This window comes from Thyridium curvatum, assembly GCF_004353045.1.
Source record: "Thyridium curvatum strain D216 chromosome Unknown NODE_7_length_750237_cov_83.650653, whole genome shotgun sequence".
NCBI classification, from domain to species: Eukaryota; Fungi; Ascomycota; class Sordariomycetes; order Thyridiales; family Thyridiaceae; genus Thyridium; species Thyridium curvatum.
The window spans coordinates 373,430-390,119 of NW_022156762.1; the positions used below are offsets into that span (position 1 = coordinate 373,430).

Consider the following 16,690-nt stretch of genomic DNA (forward strand, 5'->3'; position numbering starts at 1 on the left):
TATAATAATAATATAAATCTATAATATTAGATTAATCAATTAATTAGAACCTTATATATAAGTTATTTAAATAGCTTCTATTAACTCTATTTAATTTACAACCCTATTAAAACAACTATTAATATAGTAAAACTATATATATTAAAACTCTAATACTAGATATAATCACACTCTAGTTATTATCTACTATAAATTAGAGTAGATAATATATAGTTATAAAGTAGCTATATAATAACTAGCTATATATAATATAAATTATTAATAATCTAAGGCTAAAGGCCTCTAATACTAATATTAAAGAATAATCTTAAATAGAAAGAGTTATCTATCTATCTATTTTATTTATTTTTAGTATATCTATTAAATATAAGCTAAGTTATACTATTAATATAATATAATTAAAAGAGATATAATAAATATAATATCTATTTCTCTCTTAAAGAGTTTATAACTATAGTATAAATCTATAGTATTAGATTAATTAATTAATTAAGATCTTATATATAAGTTATTTAAGTAGCTTCTATTAACTCTATTTAATTTATAACCCTACTAGAATAACTATTAATATAGTAAAACTATATATATATATAGTATAATATTAGTTCTATTCCTTCTTTCTTTCTTAAAGATACTTAACTATCTTTCTTAGATATTCTAGCTATAGCTAGTATTTCTTAATATTAAAGAGTTAATTAAGATTTAGATTATTAGATTCTATATCTATAAGAATAATTATACTCTTAAGTAGCTCTATAATATTAATAGTCTTTAGTAAACTATATTTAAATCTTAAAAGACTATAGTTATTAATATAATTAATTATCTTAATAATCTTATATAATTTATTTAGATTAGACTTAGAGAAGATAAACTTCTTAACTTTATTAAAGAGTTATCTATTCTTCTTATTAAATATTATAGAAATAAGAAAGAATAATATCTCTTTAATCTTAAATATATATATTAATATTATATAAGTATATATAAATATAAATTAGATTATTTAATAGAGAATATAATTAAGAGTCTTAATATAGATAAGTATAAGAGATAGACTTAAGAGAGCTAGTAATAAAAGGATAGACTATTTTATATATATTTAAGATAACCTCTTAGTAGTAGTCTTAAAGTATATTATTATTATATTAAAGCTTATAAGATAGATTACTTATTATTAAGAGACTATTTATTATAATAATTTAATTATATCTATTATTAAATAACTTATATATCTAGACTTATAAACTTATATATATAGATATCTAGATAAGTTAACTTATTAGCTAGTTATAGACTAAACTATAATTAAGAGGTTTAAAAGTTTAGAACTAATTTTAAGTCTTAACTATAATTAAGAGATTTAAAAGTCTAGGACTAATTCTAGGTCTTAGACCTATATTAAAGATAGTTAGTAGCTATTAGACTTAAAAGCCTTTATAGTTAGAGAACTATACTTAATTAATTTATAATAATAATTATATTCTTATTATTAGATATTATTATAATATCTTTAGAATATAGATATTATATTTATTATATCTCTTTTAACTATATTATATTAATAATATAACTTAACTTATATCTAATAAATATATTAAAAATAAATAAAATAGATAGATAGATATCTTTCTTTATTATATAATAAAATTAAGCTATATTTATTAAAAACTATATTACTTTTTAAGTTTTATTTAAATTAAGATCTTTCTTTATATTATTATTATCTTTCTTATATATCTATTTATTTTCTATCTATCTATCTATTTTATTTATTTTTAATATATCTATTAAATATAAGCTAAGTTATACTATTAATATAATATAATTAAAAGAGATATAATAAATATAATATCTATATTTTAGAGATACTATAATAATATCTAATAATAAGAATATAATTATTATTATAAATTAATTAAGTATAGTTCTCTAACTATAAAGGCTTTTAAGTCTAATAGCTACTAACTATCTTTAATATAGGTCTAAGACCTAGAATTAGTCCTAGACTTTTAAATCTCTTAATTATAGTTAAGACTTAGAATTAGTTCTAGACTTTTTAATCTCTTAATTATAGTTTAGCCTATAACTAGCTAATAAGTTAACTTATCTAGATATCTATATATATAAGTTTATAAGTCTAGATATATAAGTTATTTAATAATAGATATAATTAAATTATTATAATAAATAGTCTCTTAATAATAAGTAATCTATCTTATAAGCTTTAATATAATAATAATATACTTTAAGACTACTACTAAGAGGTTATCTTAAATATATATAAAATAGTCTATCCTTTTATTACTAGCTCTCTTAAGTCTATCTCTTATACTTATCTATATTAAGACTCTTAATTATATTCTCTATTAAATAATCTAATTTATATTTATATATACTTATATAATATTAATATATATATTTAAGATTAAAGAGATATTATTCTTTCTTATTTCTATAATATTTAATAAGAAGAATAGATAACTCTTTAATAAAGTTAAGAAGTTTATCTTCTCTAAGTCTAATCTAAATAAATTATATAAGATTATTAAGATAATTAATTATATTAATAACTATAGTCTTTTAAGATTTAAATATAGTTTACTAAAGACTATTAATATTATAGAGCTACTTAAGAGTATAATTATTCTTATAGATATAGAATCTAATAATCTAAATCTTAATTAACTCTTTAATATTAAGAAATACTAGCTATAGCTAGAATATCTAAGAAAGATAGTTTAATATCTTTAAGAAAGAAAGAAGAAATAAAACTAATATTATACTATATATATATATAGTTTTACTATATTAATAGTTATTCTAGTAGGGTTATAAATTAAATAGAGTTAATAGAAGCTACTTAAATAACTTATATATAAGATCTTAATTAATTAATTAATCTAATACTATAGATTTATACTATAGTTATAAACTCTTTAAGAGAGAAATAGATATTATATTTATTATATCTCTTTTAATTATATTATATTAATAGTATAACTTAGCTTATATTTAATAGATATACTAAAAATAAATAAAATAGATAGATAGATAACTCTTTCTATTTAAGATTATTCTTTAATATTAGTATTAGAGGCCTTTAGCCTTAGATTATTAATAATTTATATTATATATAGCTAGTTATTATATAGCTACTTTATAACTATATATTATCTACTCTAATTTATAGTAGATAATAACTAGAGTGTGATTATATCTAGTATTAGAGTTTTAATATATATAGTTTTACTATATTAATAGTTGTTTTAATAGGGTTGTAAATTAAATAGAGTTAATAGAAGCTATTTAAATAACTTATATATAAGGTTCTAATTAATTGATTAATCTAATATTATAGATTTATATTATTATTATAAACCCTTTAAGAGGGATATCTAATAGGTATATTAAAAATAAATAAAATAGATAGACTTCTTATATTAATAGATTTTAAGGTTTTCTTTTATTAAATAAATATTTTATAAATTTAATTAGATTTTTTTTTAAAAAAAATCTTTATTTATATTTATTTATATATTATTTAATTAGTTAGTTAGTAGTTAGTTAGTAGTTTGTAGTCATTAGTTAGTTAATTAACTAACTACAGTGTAGTTAGTTAAATTCACTTAACTAACTAAACTAATTAACTAATTTCACAACCCTGATTGTATGTCAGGATGAGGCTGAACACCAGAAAATCAAGCAGGCGGTGGCGAGGGCGAAGCTTGCAGCCGGGATCTGCGTGCTGCGTGACGAGCTGTACCCCGTCAAGGTGGCCAACGTCAATCACACAGCGGTCTTGGACGAAAACAGGGAAGTCCGGCCGGGTGCAGCCGAGGCCTTTGGTCCGTTGCACAAGTCGAAGAGCCACAATTCTTGGCTGGCAATAACCTGTGTCTGTCGCCCGCAACACATAGCACATAGCCCCATGAGTGTTACAAGAACGGATAGCAACTTCTGGTACAGGCAACCGCTGACGATTTTCTTGTACAGTACATAGTTCTGCCGGCTTATCACCCAAAGTAGTCCAGATCGTGTTGGAAATGCAGGTTGACACCGAGGCTCGTAGCATGGCAGGAGAGACCCCTTTGATCACCTTTGGTAGAGCACTGAGCAACCTTCATTCAACCCCGAACCATTTATCGCTCGGCTCCAGGCCTTTCAACTGCTTTTAGGTGCAAGCAGAGATGTCAATGCAGTTGACGCAAAGCACCGGACAGCACTTCACCACATACTTGGGAACAGAGATGGACACGAACCGACACTGCGAGCAGCCGTTCGAATGTTGGTACAGATGGGTGCCCGGCTGGACATCCGTGACCAGGACGGGATGACAGCATTAGACAGGTTCCAGAGCCACTCGTCAAAGTCTCTTAGTCATTGGTTGCTTGATAGTACGTATCGTACGTACTATGGGCAGTGGAACAGTTAGGGGTCACAAACACTAAAGCAGGACTTCCATCCGCGCAATTTCTTCGACAGTAGTTCCAAGGATTATCCCACTACCTAATAGTGGATGACCCGTTTGGTCTAAAAGTAGCCTAAGTAGAAATTGATCACGAACCGTCAACTTTTCCGACACTAGACTTGGGGGCTGACGGGCGTCCAAAAGTGTGCCCCCATTAGCCTCCCACTACCCCCTGGTTACCTGCACAAGCAGTGAAACACTCTCCTGGGGACTACGATGGATCCGCTTTGATCCTCTATCCCAGACGGTGAACCTTGGGTTGATGTTCGTTTTTGGTATTGCGGTATAGGGTAAACTAGCTCAAGGTTTGAGTGTTCGCGTACCAACCTCAGATTCTTCCGTAAACACCAGACCATTCAAATGGGCTGTCATTTCAAGTGTCTCTAGCGCGCGTGGAGAGCATCCGATGGAAGTTAGGAAGCCTCGAGTTGGGTGGCGAAGCAGGGTTGAGCTTAGGTCGTACCTTATCAACTCATTCCAGCCCGCAACAGAGACAAGCCTCGAGGAGAAGGTTTAAGGGAGCGACGTCATTTGATATCCATTTGTTAGTAGCATGTTCGCTAGCTTAAAGATCATAGTAAGGATTCAACAACTTCGTCCGGTACACTGGGCCACCACATTCTCCTTCAGCCTTTCGAACTTCCTAAATCTCCACTGACAAACACTACCAACACCGCAGCATACCTAGGGTTTCAGTGATGGTTAGAATATGTACACGTCAAGCCCAGAAGATGATCAGTGACGTACGCTGCCGTTGATGCAAACACCTCTGATCTCTTCCCGTTCGTGAGTAGACCGATGCTAGCGGCAAAGAGTAAGGTGAATAGAGCGATGAGTCCCAACTTCACGCTGTCTGACTTTGCTTTGTAGAGTATCAAGATGGCGCCGAAGAGGAGTAAAGTGGCGAGAAATGTACTCAAGTATGTAATGAAGGTCGCAAGCTTTCTAGCAGATGCGTAGGCCACCGTCGGCACACCGGAACCATTGTCATGGACGTTCTCCTAGTTCATGTCAGTCGTAAAGTCAGTGGAAGGGCAGCCTTATCTACATGGAGTTGAATGGGAACCTCCTCAACTTACCTGGAAGAGGAATCCAAACTGGTTCTGGACGAAGGTAGTGAGTCTGTCCGGACTGGAAACGGACTGCAGAGCGACTAAGTCATTGGAATCATCGTAAAGAGATGCACTAGATCCACCCAGGAGTGGAAAAGGCTCTCTAAAGCCGGGGCCATCGGTGTAGAATGTTGACCTGAATGCCTTCAAGGTCTTCCGCTCCGGAGGCTGGATGCATGCAAGTCTGTGCTCACAAAGCAGTGCCTCGCCTATTTTCGTGCTCGTTAGCTTGCTATATCAAGGCTTCCGCCCAGCGAACTGTCTGTCTTACGATACTCCTTCATCACACTCTTTATTTCCGACATCAACTCCATCCGTTCTGGCTGGTCTGCCGCCCTCGCCTTGTAGTCTTGCCAGTTGCGAAGGGACTGCATTGTCTCGGCGGTAAGCTTGTCTTCTTCGTCATACCTGTCTAAGCGAGACTGCAACTCCGCAAGTTCACTTTGGAGAGCAAGCAAGTTCCTGGCTGCGAGGCGATTGAAACGTTTGAAGATTGAAGCCGTCCCATCTGGGTCGCTTGCCATAAAACTGGCCAAGGATGGCAAGCCCGGTGCATCAACCCTGGATTTTGAGATTTTGGGGAGATGGGTCCGTGTATCGCTATTGGGCTCATGGGTGCTTGACAAGTCCTGAAGAGACATTGACATGGTGCTGGAGTCTGCATAGCGTCGAGATCGGGCAGACGACCTGTCATCTTGATTGTCGTTACTATGTCGACTTGTACTGGGACCCAGCCTCGGGCCGTGTCCTACATCAATAGTCGACATGATATCTTGTGTCGGCTGATAGTAGTCCTGATAAGTTTGGAGTCACAAAACCGTCGCAAATGTGACGTGAAGCCCTACCCACTAGGTTGCGTTCAAACCGGAGCTGGTTGGGCCATATGAGGTGCGCCTCACGAAATGCCTACATAAAAAAGCGACCTTATGCTGCTGTTGCCAGCATGTCATTCGACAGCGAGCTGCATACGTAGTCACGCCCTGGTGGCTGTGCCCATCTTCCCCTCCCCCGCCTGTTTTGTTCTTGGTCCCAATCTGTGAAATCTTTTCCCTCGTGACTCGCAACAGATCTAGCATAAGCAACAATACTACAACGGTCCGGTTAATCATGCCTGGGTCAAAATTTTGCGAAGAACATCCGCGAAGAAGCCGCTGAGAAGTAGGACTCTGCCATGGAGTATTACACGGATGGAGACTATGGCCCTCCGTCATCACCAGGGCTTGTGGCGAAGCGCGTGAACCTCTCTGATCTTGGACCGGAGGCTTATGGGTTATACGAATCCGACACAGACGAGGAACTGGATATCGTGAGTCAATAGTGACTGTACTGTAGTGCTTAGAACGCTGCTAATTGTTCGCGTGTGACTTAGAACTCGCCCTGGGCGCCGGCATTGCGATCGACGACTTCCGGCAACTCAAAGCGACGACGATTTGGTTCCAAGCTAGCTAGATGGAGGCCGAGCAGAAAAGATGGCCTCCTCATACAGATGATGGCTCCAGAACTTGGGTCTACTATTGCGGACGAGGTGCAGCTGCGAGTTCTACCAGAAGACCTTGATGACGATGTACTATCGTCTCCTGAGGTTGACCATGATGATGCACCGCCTACCCCGAGTTTATCACCTGCTACAGCCGAAACTGATAGCTCATCTACGTCCTCTACCTATGACTTTGAACCACCACCATCACCAACGTTAACATCGATAGACTCACCAGATTACCAGGAATTCCTGTCGCTCCAACTACCCTCGTCTTCCTCTTCGCTATCCTCCTCACCCTCACTATACTCGCCAGATACTATTTCAGACAAATCAGAGTTGGCAACGAAAACACGAGTACCAACTTGGCAAGAGGAACGGGACACGTTGAGACTGGCGGAGGAACAGGACACACAGAGGCTCGCACCGTCACGAGTACGAAGATCTACTCGGGGGCCCCGTACGCGTGTGGCTCTCCCACTTATCATCCGGGCCGACACCGAATCAAGCCCCGTTATGAGCTGCCCTGATACAGGTTCGGTTGATAATATCATCTCGCTCGAACTTGCTACCAGCCTTGGACTCCCCCTGGAGCCATCCGGTCAAGGTAAACCGTTCTCTCTCGCAAACGGAAAAGTCGTCCGATCGGTCGCCAGCTCTTCATTTTCGTGCTCGTTTGTAGGGCTTGACGAGGCGACTGTTGCGGTTTTCGAGTGCTTGGTCTACGTATTCGAATCTTTGGTCGTGCCTGTAATCATGGGAGCCACGTTCCTCGAGGAAGCGGAGGTGTTCACGAAGTACAAGGACTTATTGGTGCAGCAGACCGTCCCTTCGGTGCAGATGCTGAGGGTAAATAGTCTCGGCATCCCACGGAAGGGATTGGTTTGCCGTATCGATACTTTTGTTGGCTGTGCCAATGCAGACACAGGCTCAGATGTAGACCTCATCAGCCCTGCATTTGCGAAGCAGCGCGGCCTTCAAGTATTTGAAGAGGAGCTGGTCCTCGAATTTGCCGATGGGAGTACTGCTTATACTTCCGGGTCAGTGAAAGCCTCTTTCGCGATTGGCGAGGTTGATTCAGTGCGCGGCTTCATTCCGCGTGGGAACCCGATAGAAGTCGAGTTCTTTGTCCTTGACACTCTCTCATTCGACATCCTCGTTGGCCAAGATACTTTAGAAGAGCTGGAAGTGCTACATAAGCACGACGATCTGTTCGTCAACGGCATTCCTGAGCCCGGTCTTTCCGACTGCAACTTCATACGGTATATTGGGAAGCTTGAGAGCGCTGTCAAATCAACCGTCGATACTGTCAGGAACGCACTTCTTCCGTCGAGGCGACTTCAGCTGGATACCAACTCTCCGCCCGTCAGAGAAGAGCAAGAACGGCTACTTGCTATACAACGAAGCAATGCTATTAAAGAAGGCCACTCTCCAACGAGCACCGGTCAATATGTTTGCGAGGTGCCGGGATGCAACGCACTACCCTTTCAGACTCAGTACCTATTGAACAGCCATGCCAACTTGCACTCCACAAATCGCCCGCATTACTGTCCTGTGCAGGGCTGTCCCCGTTCAGAGGGTGGGAAGGGCTTCAAAAGAAAGAACGAGATGATCAGACACGGCCTTATCCATGAATCACCAGGATATGTCTGCCCATTTTGCCCGGATCGAGAACACAAATATCCCAGACCAGACAACCTGCAACGGTACGTGCATCCTCATCTTTGGTGGAATCTCACATAATATGACTGTGAATAACTGACGCCAATCTTCGAATAGACATGTCAGAGTTCATCATTATGACAGAGATAAAGATGATCCAGCTCTTGTTGCAGTTCTCGCTCAAGGGCCAGATGGGCCGAGCAGAGGGCGTAGGAGAAGAAGAGACCCCGAGAACTGAGTACCTCATTTAAAAAAAAACGAGACCCGACAAATGACAGACCTGCTTAATTTGGCTCGAGTTATTTTCACGAGGCATCGATGGTACCGTCCTGAGTGATCCATGAAGTTGGCAACATGGTCACCGACTATGGGCTTTGATCTTCAAGATGTGGCTTTCTCGTGCTCTTTCTTTAATAGAAGTGCTTGATAACGATGGCCTTGCATCATTTCTGAATGACAATTCTACTTGATAAGGGACACCTTGTCAAGATTCCACATGTTGTCCGGAGCAAACAATCCTGCGAAATGAGCCGCTATGTCGTTACGCTTCGCAATCCACGCACCCTCAAACTTGCTCACGTATTCGAGGAAGCGCAATATGAAAGCCACCCGTCCAGGCCGCATGATACGAGCGTGCAGGCCAATCGACATGACCGTCCCGCTCTCGTCAGACTCGCGATACAAGATGTCAAAGGCGTCTTTGAGGTAGTCGAAGAAGTCGGTGGAGCCAGTGTAGCCGGGACCGGACTGGCCGCCCCAGAGGCGAGCATCGTTGGTGTCGACGGCGTAGGGAAGAACAAGCATCGGCCGGCCAGAAACATCCGCAAAGTAAGGGCGGTCGTCATTGGTGGTGGCCGAGTCGTAGAGGAGACCTTCCTCGGCCATGACGCGGCGGCTGTTGTCGGTGATGGGCGGCCGAGGAAAAGCACCGAGGATATGCTTGCCCGTGAGCTCTAGGGTCTGGTCAATGGAACGCCTCAAGTCGTCTCTCTCCATCTCCCCTGTCAGGCCGATACGGCTGATGGAACGGGTGCCGTGGGAGATGACGTCGCAGTCGTCGGTCTTGAGCCTCTCTGCCAGGGCCGGATTGACGGTGGGAGCTTCGGATGAGAGAAATACGCTAAAAGGAGCGTTGAACTCCTTGAAGAGGCGCAGCAAACGCCATATGCTGACTCGCGTGCCGTACTCGTACTCGCCCTCCTGCTTGAGGTCGCGCTCGCTATCAGGGAGAGCGCTCCTCACCCAGGTGCGCGAGTCGCGGGAGCTGTCACCCAGCAAGGGGTTACGCTCCGTGCCTTCTTCATAGTTGATGGCAAAGTTGATGGCGACCTTTTTGCCTCCCGGCCACGAAAAATTTGGTGGGCTTTCACCGTAGCCGATGAAGTCTCGGACACGAGTAGTGGTCACGCCAGCCATGTTGGGTTGAATCACGTCAAGGATGGGTGCCTACCATCACGGGGGTTGTAAGAAGCACCTAATCTTCCCATCCATTATATCGTATGGATCATGGACAGCGGTGTCGGAGGGGAACGCTGATGCCGGTGATCCAGGACAGCATGCCGGAGTTGAACACGCGGATAGCTTATCCACCATGTTAGTCTCTCGAGTCCAATGGCGTGGCTCTTATCATTTTCGCGCTAGGCGTTTCGACCAGAATCGCCGTCGATATTGGCCTCCGCATCCCCGCAATCCTTGGCTCGTATGCTCGATGCTCTCTGACCAACAGATACCATGGAAAGCCTATCGACACGACATCAACGCAGGATGCCCTTGGAGCGCAGGAAGCGTGAGTACCGGGGGAACTCATGCCTTTGATATCATAAGCAGAAGACAAAGTGCTCGAGAGGTTTGTATCACATGCCCTGTCATAGTGTATCTTATATCATATCTCTGACTCGATATATGACAGAGACACCATGCCAGAACTGCGCACTGGCCTAGCGGCTATGCACCTATGCAGTCTATAATAAGAAAGTGACTGTCATAGAGAGCTATATTAAAAGGCTTGAAGACGCTGCTGCTGCGTCGACGTCAGGTCCCGGCAGGACCAGCTCGAAGCCTGCACCGCGCAATAGCCCGGAAGAGACGGCCCCGGCAGTCGCCAGGCGGCCACTCAGTCCTCTGGTCGAGAACTCTACTGTCAAGCTCTTTATATCCAAGTTGAAACAGATATATAACATAAGGGCGGACCAGTACTCCTTGTTAGGGAGCGATCTGGCTTATGGCTCCTCACATAAACTTCTAACTTATAAGTACTTTATGCTGAACTCTAATATATTATGTATGTATCTTTTCTTAGGTCAATATATACATCCTAGAGTTAATCTTCTATCTAGATGTGAAATGTATGTTTAAGTTACTGCCTTATCCTTATGTTATCTACCTTCTAGATTAATTTCTTATATATATTAGGTATGACTAGTACTAGTTTTAATTAAAGTGATTTTAATAATAGTTAGATAGTATATACTAAGATACTAATATAGTACAGTCTAAGGATTATATATATCTCTACTAACTACTTCTTATATTTATCTTTAGTATATCTATTAATAGGCAGAAAGCTTAAGTTAAGCTGGTGTTATTAGGCTATATACTAGAGTTTATTAAATCTATATCTACTTCTAATATCATTTCTAGTATAGAGTTCTTTAAGCAAGCATTAGACCTGCTTAAAGTGCCCTATAAAGAGGCTTTAGTAGAGTATATTAAGATAATAAACTTAATAGTATAAATATATCCTCTATAGCTATCTTAGATAGGTTACTAACTTTAAGCTATAGACCCTCTACTTATTCTCTCTAAATAGATAAAAGACAGTATATATATATAGAGAGCTTAGTATATATATATATATAATATATACTCACAAACTTATGCATACAGACGTCCAGACGAGTTGACTTATTGGCCGGCCACAGGCCGAACCATGGTCGAGAGGTCAAAAAGTCCGGGACTGATTCCGGGCCTTAGACCTATATCGGAGACGGCTGTCGGGCTTGAGGGCCTTTATGGCCGGGGGACCGTGCTTAATCAATCCATGATAATAATTATGTCCTTATCATTAGGAACTGTCACAGTGTCTCTGGAATATAGATATTGTGTTCATTGTGTCTCTTTTAACTGTGTTATATCAATAGTGTAACTTAGCTTATATCTAATAGATATATCAAAAACAAATAAAATAGATAGATAGATATATAATATATTATAACTTTATAAAACCTCTATATCAGCTAACTACTTATCTATTAAGCAAGAGAATTATAAATAAGTCTAGTAATCAACCTTTTATATCAATAGAATTACTAGTACACAGACAAGACTACTATCAGCACTCTAGATCAACCAGGTTGATCTAGACTACCCCTCATAAGCAGGGCTTCTACCTAAAGACCTCAAGGAGTTTAGCGATGCGGCCTCACTCACAGCCCGCATCAAGATCACCATCATCCAAGCCGATGCTGCGACCAGCACGTGCCATTTTGGGCATGACGACGCCCACGATATTGACACGATCCTGCGTCCCATACTCCGGAGACTTGATACATGGAGGGCAGAGCTCCCACCTCACATGGCCGACGGCCTGAAGGACGGATTGCCGGACGCGACCGGACAGGTGGCTGCTGTACGGGCGCTGGCCAACTTGCATCTACGTCATAATCAGGTAAGTCGACATTTCTGTGGTTACTACGTTCATCTCTAACTTGTGTAGTGTGTATTTCTCTTACTCCGACGAGTAAAAACGATCATCATAAATAGCCAATCGGGCTTTAATACTGGACGTATAAGAGGCCAAAGAGAGATGCTCTAGAGCTCGGGCTCCGAGTGCAGATGATGAGCCTTTATTACCCTGATACGTGAGCCTTGACTGCTTCTCGGTTACCCTACCAAGGCAACAGACCTCTCTCGCAACCCAGACGATACTGACCGCATCAAGAGTGCTCGCCATTCCTTACATGCAGCAAGTAGGTCATCGTGTACAACTGGGATTGGGTGCCAAGGGCGGCCACAGAAATGCGACCAGCCGCAAACGAAATGTGCTAATGCAATGTCGTGCTGCAGAGGTGAGGGGAAGAGCTGGGTGACGACGGCGGCGACAAGCGTCTTTGCTGCGAATAAGAAGCTCCCGTCGCTCTTGTTGATCACGTCTCGCTCTGGCTGTATCTCCGACACTAACCCTGTAACCACCTCTTCTTGGCTCAATTTGTGTGGAGCCTTGTACTCGATAGCTGTTGTGGGAATACGCGCGTCATCTGAGGTCTTATATATGCAGAACTGATCTGCTCTGTTCCCTTTTCCTCTGACCATGCGACGGGTCTTCCGAGGCGGTGCAGACAACGTCAAGGCCGACTCCCTACCTCTACCACCACTATCAGCAAGCGACATACACTTAAGCGAGTGTGAAAGACTACCACCGTCAACACCGAGGTTTATGTGGCTCTTGAATGTTATGGTGCCTTATAAGTGAAGGCGGTCCTGTAACAGCCGGTTGCAGTACAGCACATCAATGATCTTCTGCACTACATTCTCGATAGTGTCATACTTAAAGGACTGAAGCCTGAGTTCGCTGCTGATCGGTGTGTTTAGAGACCGTATGTAGTCTAACTGATGCTGGGACGGGAATTGGTATTAGGAAAGGAAGGTAGGGTCTTCGAGCTTGTTCCAGATCTCCTCTTGCCTCACAGGAAAGTCGTCCCACGGAACAATGCGCTTGGGATAGATTCGGCCGACCGGGTTCGTCGTGTCGCCTTGTGTGGTCAGTGATCGATCGGTGACCATGTCGATGGCAAGAGACAGAGCGTGGCAAGCTTCAAGGTAAGAGCTAAGATCTTGTGCCTTTGATGTTTCTGCGATTTGCTCGGCCTCTTCGCGTCGTCGCTGTTCCTCCAGCACACGAGACTCGGCGTCTGCGAGAGCCCGCCGTAGTTTTTCGATTTCGTCGGCCATTGTAGTGACGACCAATACGCGGTTGAGCGAATGTGAGGCGCTCAGAGTGCTCCTTGACAGCCCGAGCACAATGATTGGATTTACCATTGGATTTGCAGGACTCCCGTCCCCAGCAACTTCCGAGTTAACTCCAGGTCAAAATTTGACACTGCTCCGCACAGAGCAGCTTGTCGACTGACCGACCCTAATGGTCAGGAACGGAGGCCAGACGGCGTGGGGTTGGTGCTCTCCGGGCTAGTGATAATCAAGATTAATGAGTCGAGCACGTTAGAGCAAAGGGTGAAGGTTGCCTTTCGGCTTCCAGGCCACCCAGAACTACATCAGATCAACCACTCTGCAATGCCATAAGCAATGCCGCTGCTGAGGCCTCAGCCTCATCGTCAACATCTTGAACGGCTGAGTAGCCTCCAAATAGTGCTTCGGCGCCCCAAGATCCTCGTCCGGTAACCTGGTATCCCGACCAGGGCTGTTCACTTTGTCCCAGACTAGTGCTCACTGGATGCTCGGCTTGTGCGTAACCGGCCCTGGTCACCACACGACTAGGTTCAAGGCTCGGCGGTCCTGAAGTTCCGCGATCAGCCTGTCAACCACTAGTAGCTGATAGACCCTTCAAAGCCGCAGCAACACTCCGATGCCTTTCTTCCACGGATGTTATCCCTTTAAATGCTGTAGAAACACATCGCGTGTAACTGTTGCTCTCTCTGGTAAGAAATCCCTGTAGAAGATACCTGTCTCTGAAAGACCAGTGGATAAAAAACACTGGAGTGTTTCTACGGTGTCTAAAGGGATAGATAGGGATTTCCTGCTGAGGAGAGCGACAAACTGCCCGTGATAGGTTGATGCGGCTTCTAATGGGATTCGTCCCTTGCCCAGGCGAAAGCTAGCCCCTACAAGGCAGAGAGCGCGGCAGCCCTAATTTAGCAATTTAGGTAACCAAGGGCTGGAGGCCCTTTCCCCGCTACAAACCAGCAGGTGGGGCGGGTGGTTTGGAATTGTCTAATCCGCACCCCGGAAGAAATTACGGAGTAACTATGGCATGTGATCAGCGCATGCGCTGTGAAGGCGGCCCTGGCTCCCCGCCCCCTTTGTTTAGTTTACATTCCGCACGACGACGACGAGACGGAGAGAGGAGAGACAGAGAGAAGAGAGAGAGAGAGTGCGCAGAGTGCGATCGCAGTGCTCACCCAAGGGGACGAATTTGGCGACTACGAGGCACCAGCACACGGCCGTCACGATGGTCACGACGCGGTCTAGCGGGCGCCACCTCACCAAGCTCCCGGCAGAGCCGCAACACACACCGCGAAAACGGCAGAGGGTCGGGGCAGAGACCAACGGCCACGCGAAGCGACTCAGGCTGCCCAGTACAACGGACCACTCCCGCTGGCGAATGCTCGACGAGGAAGGACGCCACACCTGGCACTACCTCGAAGACGACGACAAGATCAAAGACTGGCCCCAGAGCTACGCAGACAAATGGTACCTGGGCCTGCCTACGGTGAATGACTATCCCTCGACCTGCCGGTCAAGCAGCATGCAAGACTAACGCGGTGCCTCTTTGCAAATACAGGGTCTGCCGGATCTTCCCAAGGCCGACAGCCCTCTGCAGTCTCTTCGCAATGGACTTGAGTTTTTCAAACACCTGCAGCTTCCGCCGGGGAACTGGGGTTGCGAGTACGGAGGCCCCATGTTCCTGCTGCCCGGGGTTGTTTTTGCGTGGCACATGACCAAAACGCCGATCCCCGTGCCGCACGCCGTTGAGCTTCGGAATTACCTGTTTTCTCTCCAGCACCCGGCACAGCACGGTTGGGGGCTGCATATTGAGGGCGAGAGCACCGTCTTTGGCACATGCCTGACGTACGTCGTTCTGCGTATCCTTGGCGTCGAAGCCGACGACCCTCGCATGACCAAGGCTCGTGCAAGACTGCACAAGCTCGGAGGCTCGACCCATGGGCCTCACTGGGCCAAGTTCTGGCTGTCCGCTCTGGGGCTGGCCGATTGGGACATTGTGAACCCCGTGCCTCCCGAGTTCTGGCTGCTGCCCGACTGGGTGCCCTTTGCTCCTTGGCGATGGTGGATTCACATGCGACAGGTCTTTGTGCCCATGTCGTACATCTGGTCCAAGAGGTGGGTGTGCGAGGAGACGGAGCTGACTCTGGAGCTGCGGAAGGAGCTCTACGTGGAGCCGTACGACCAGATTGACTGGGCTGCGAATCGAAATACGATCGCCGCCATTGACAACTATCACCCGAAGTCCTGGCTGCTGAACACGGCAAACTGGGTGCTTGTCAACGTCTGGGGTCCGTTCCTGCGGACCGGAAGCATCGCCGCTGCTGGTGAGGCCAGGGTCAGCCAGCTGATCGACTACGAGGACCTAAACACAGACTATGCCGATCTCGCACCGGTCAACAACCCACTCAACATGATGTGCTGCTACATTCGCGACGGGCCCGACTCGTACTCGGTCCGCAGACACCGCGAGAGGCTGCAGGAGTTTCTCTGGGTCAAGGACGAAGGCATGCTGGTCAACGGGACCAATGGCGTCCAGTGCTGGGACACGGCGTTCGCCATCCAGGCTGTCATGGATGCGGGGCTGCAGACTGAGGATCGGTTCAGGCCTATGTTGCTCAAGGCCCTCGAGTTTCTGGACAGCCAGCAGGTCCGCGACAACTGCCCGTACCAGGTCGAGGGCTACAGGCAGCAGAGCAAGGGCGCGTGGACGTTTAGTAACAAGGACCAGGGCTATGCGGTCAGTGACTGCATATCAGAAGCCCTCAAGTCGGTGATCCTGCTGCAAAAGACGCCAGGCTACCCGACTCTGCTGGAAGACCAGCGCATATTCGACGCCGTTGACACCCTCCTCACGTACCAGAGCGCCTCGGGAGGATGTGCATCGTACGAGCCACCGCGAGGCGGCGAGTGGCTCGAAATGCTCAACGCCGCCGAAGTGTTTGGCGGCATCATGGTTGAATACAACTACCCCGAATGCACCACGGCCGTAGTGACGGCGCTGTCCCTGTT

The 16,690-nt window shown here is 43.8% G+C and overlaps 4 protein-coding genes across 4 annotated transcripts; 1 reads left to right on the forward strand and 3 right to left on the reverse strand.

Moving 5' to 3' along the window:
- Positions 1–5,097: 5,097 nt before the first annotated feature.
- Positions 5,098–6,230, reverse strand: E0L32_001840 (uncharacterized protein; the record flags this gene model as incomplete). Its single annotated transcript, XM_031135963.1, has 4 exons — positions 5,098–5,155; positions 5,219–5,472; positions 5,551–5,792; positions 5,855–6,230. 4 exons carry the CDS (start codon positions 6,228–6,230, stop codon positions 5,098–5,100), a joined length of 930 nt encoding a protein of 309 aa, XP_030989976.1.
- Positions 6,231–6,754: 524 nt separating this feature from the next.
- On the forward strand, positions 6,755–8,973 carry E0L32_001841 (uncharacterized protein; the record flags this gene model as incomplete). The annotated part of the gene is made up of 4 exons (XM_031135964.1): positions 6,755–6,889; positions 6,953–8,707; positions 8,754–8,766; positions 8,840–8,973. The coding sequence occupies 4 exons, from the start codon at positions 6,755–6,757 to the stop codon at positions 8,971–8,973; spliced, it is 2,037 nt and encodes a 678-aa protein (XP_030989977.1).
- A 211-nt stretch (positions 8,974–9,184) lies between these two features.
- E0L32_001842 (uncharacterized protein) lies at positions 9,185–10,138 on the reverse strand (the record flags this gene model as incomplete). Its single annotated transcript, XM_031135966.1, has 1 exon — positions 9,185–10,138. One exon carries the CDS (start codon positions 10,136–10,138, stop codon positions 9,185–9,187), a length of 954 nt encoding a protein of 317 aa, XP_030989978.1.
- Positions 10,139–13,354: 3,216 nt separating this feature from the next.
- On the reverse strand, positions 13,355–13,672 carry E0L32_001843 (uncharacterized protein; the record flags this gene model as incomplete). The annotated part of the gene is made up of 1 exon (XM_031135967.1): positions 13,355–13,672. One exon carries the CDS (start codon positions 13,670–13,672, stop codon positions 13,355–13,357), a length of 318 nt encoding a protein of 105 aa, XP_030989979.1.
- Positions 13,673–16,690: the final 3,018 nt, after the last annotated feature.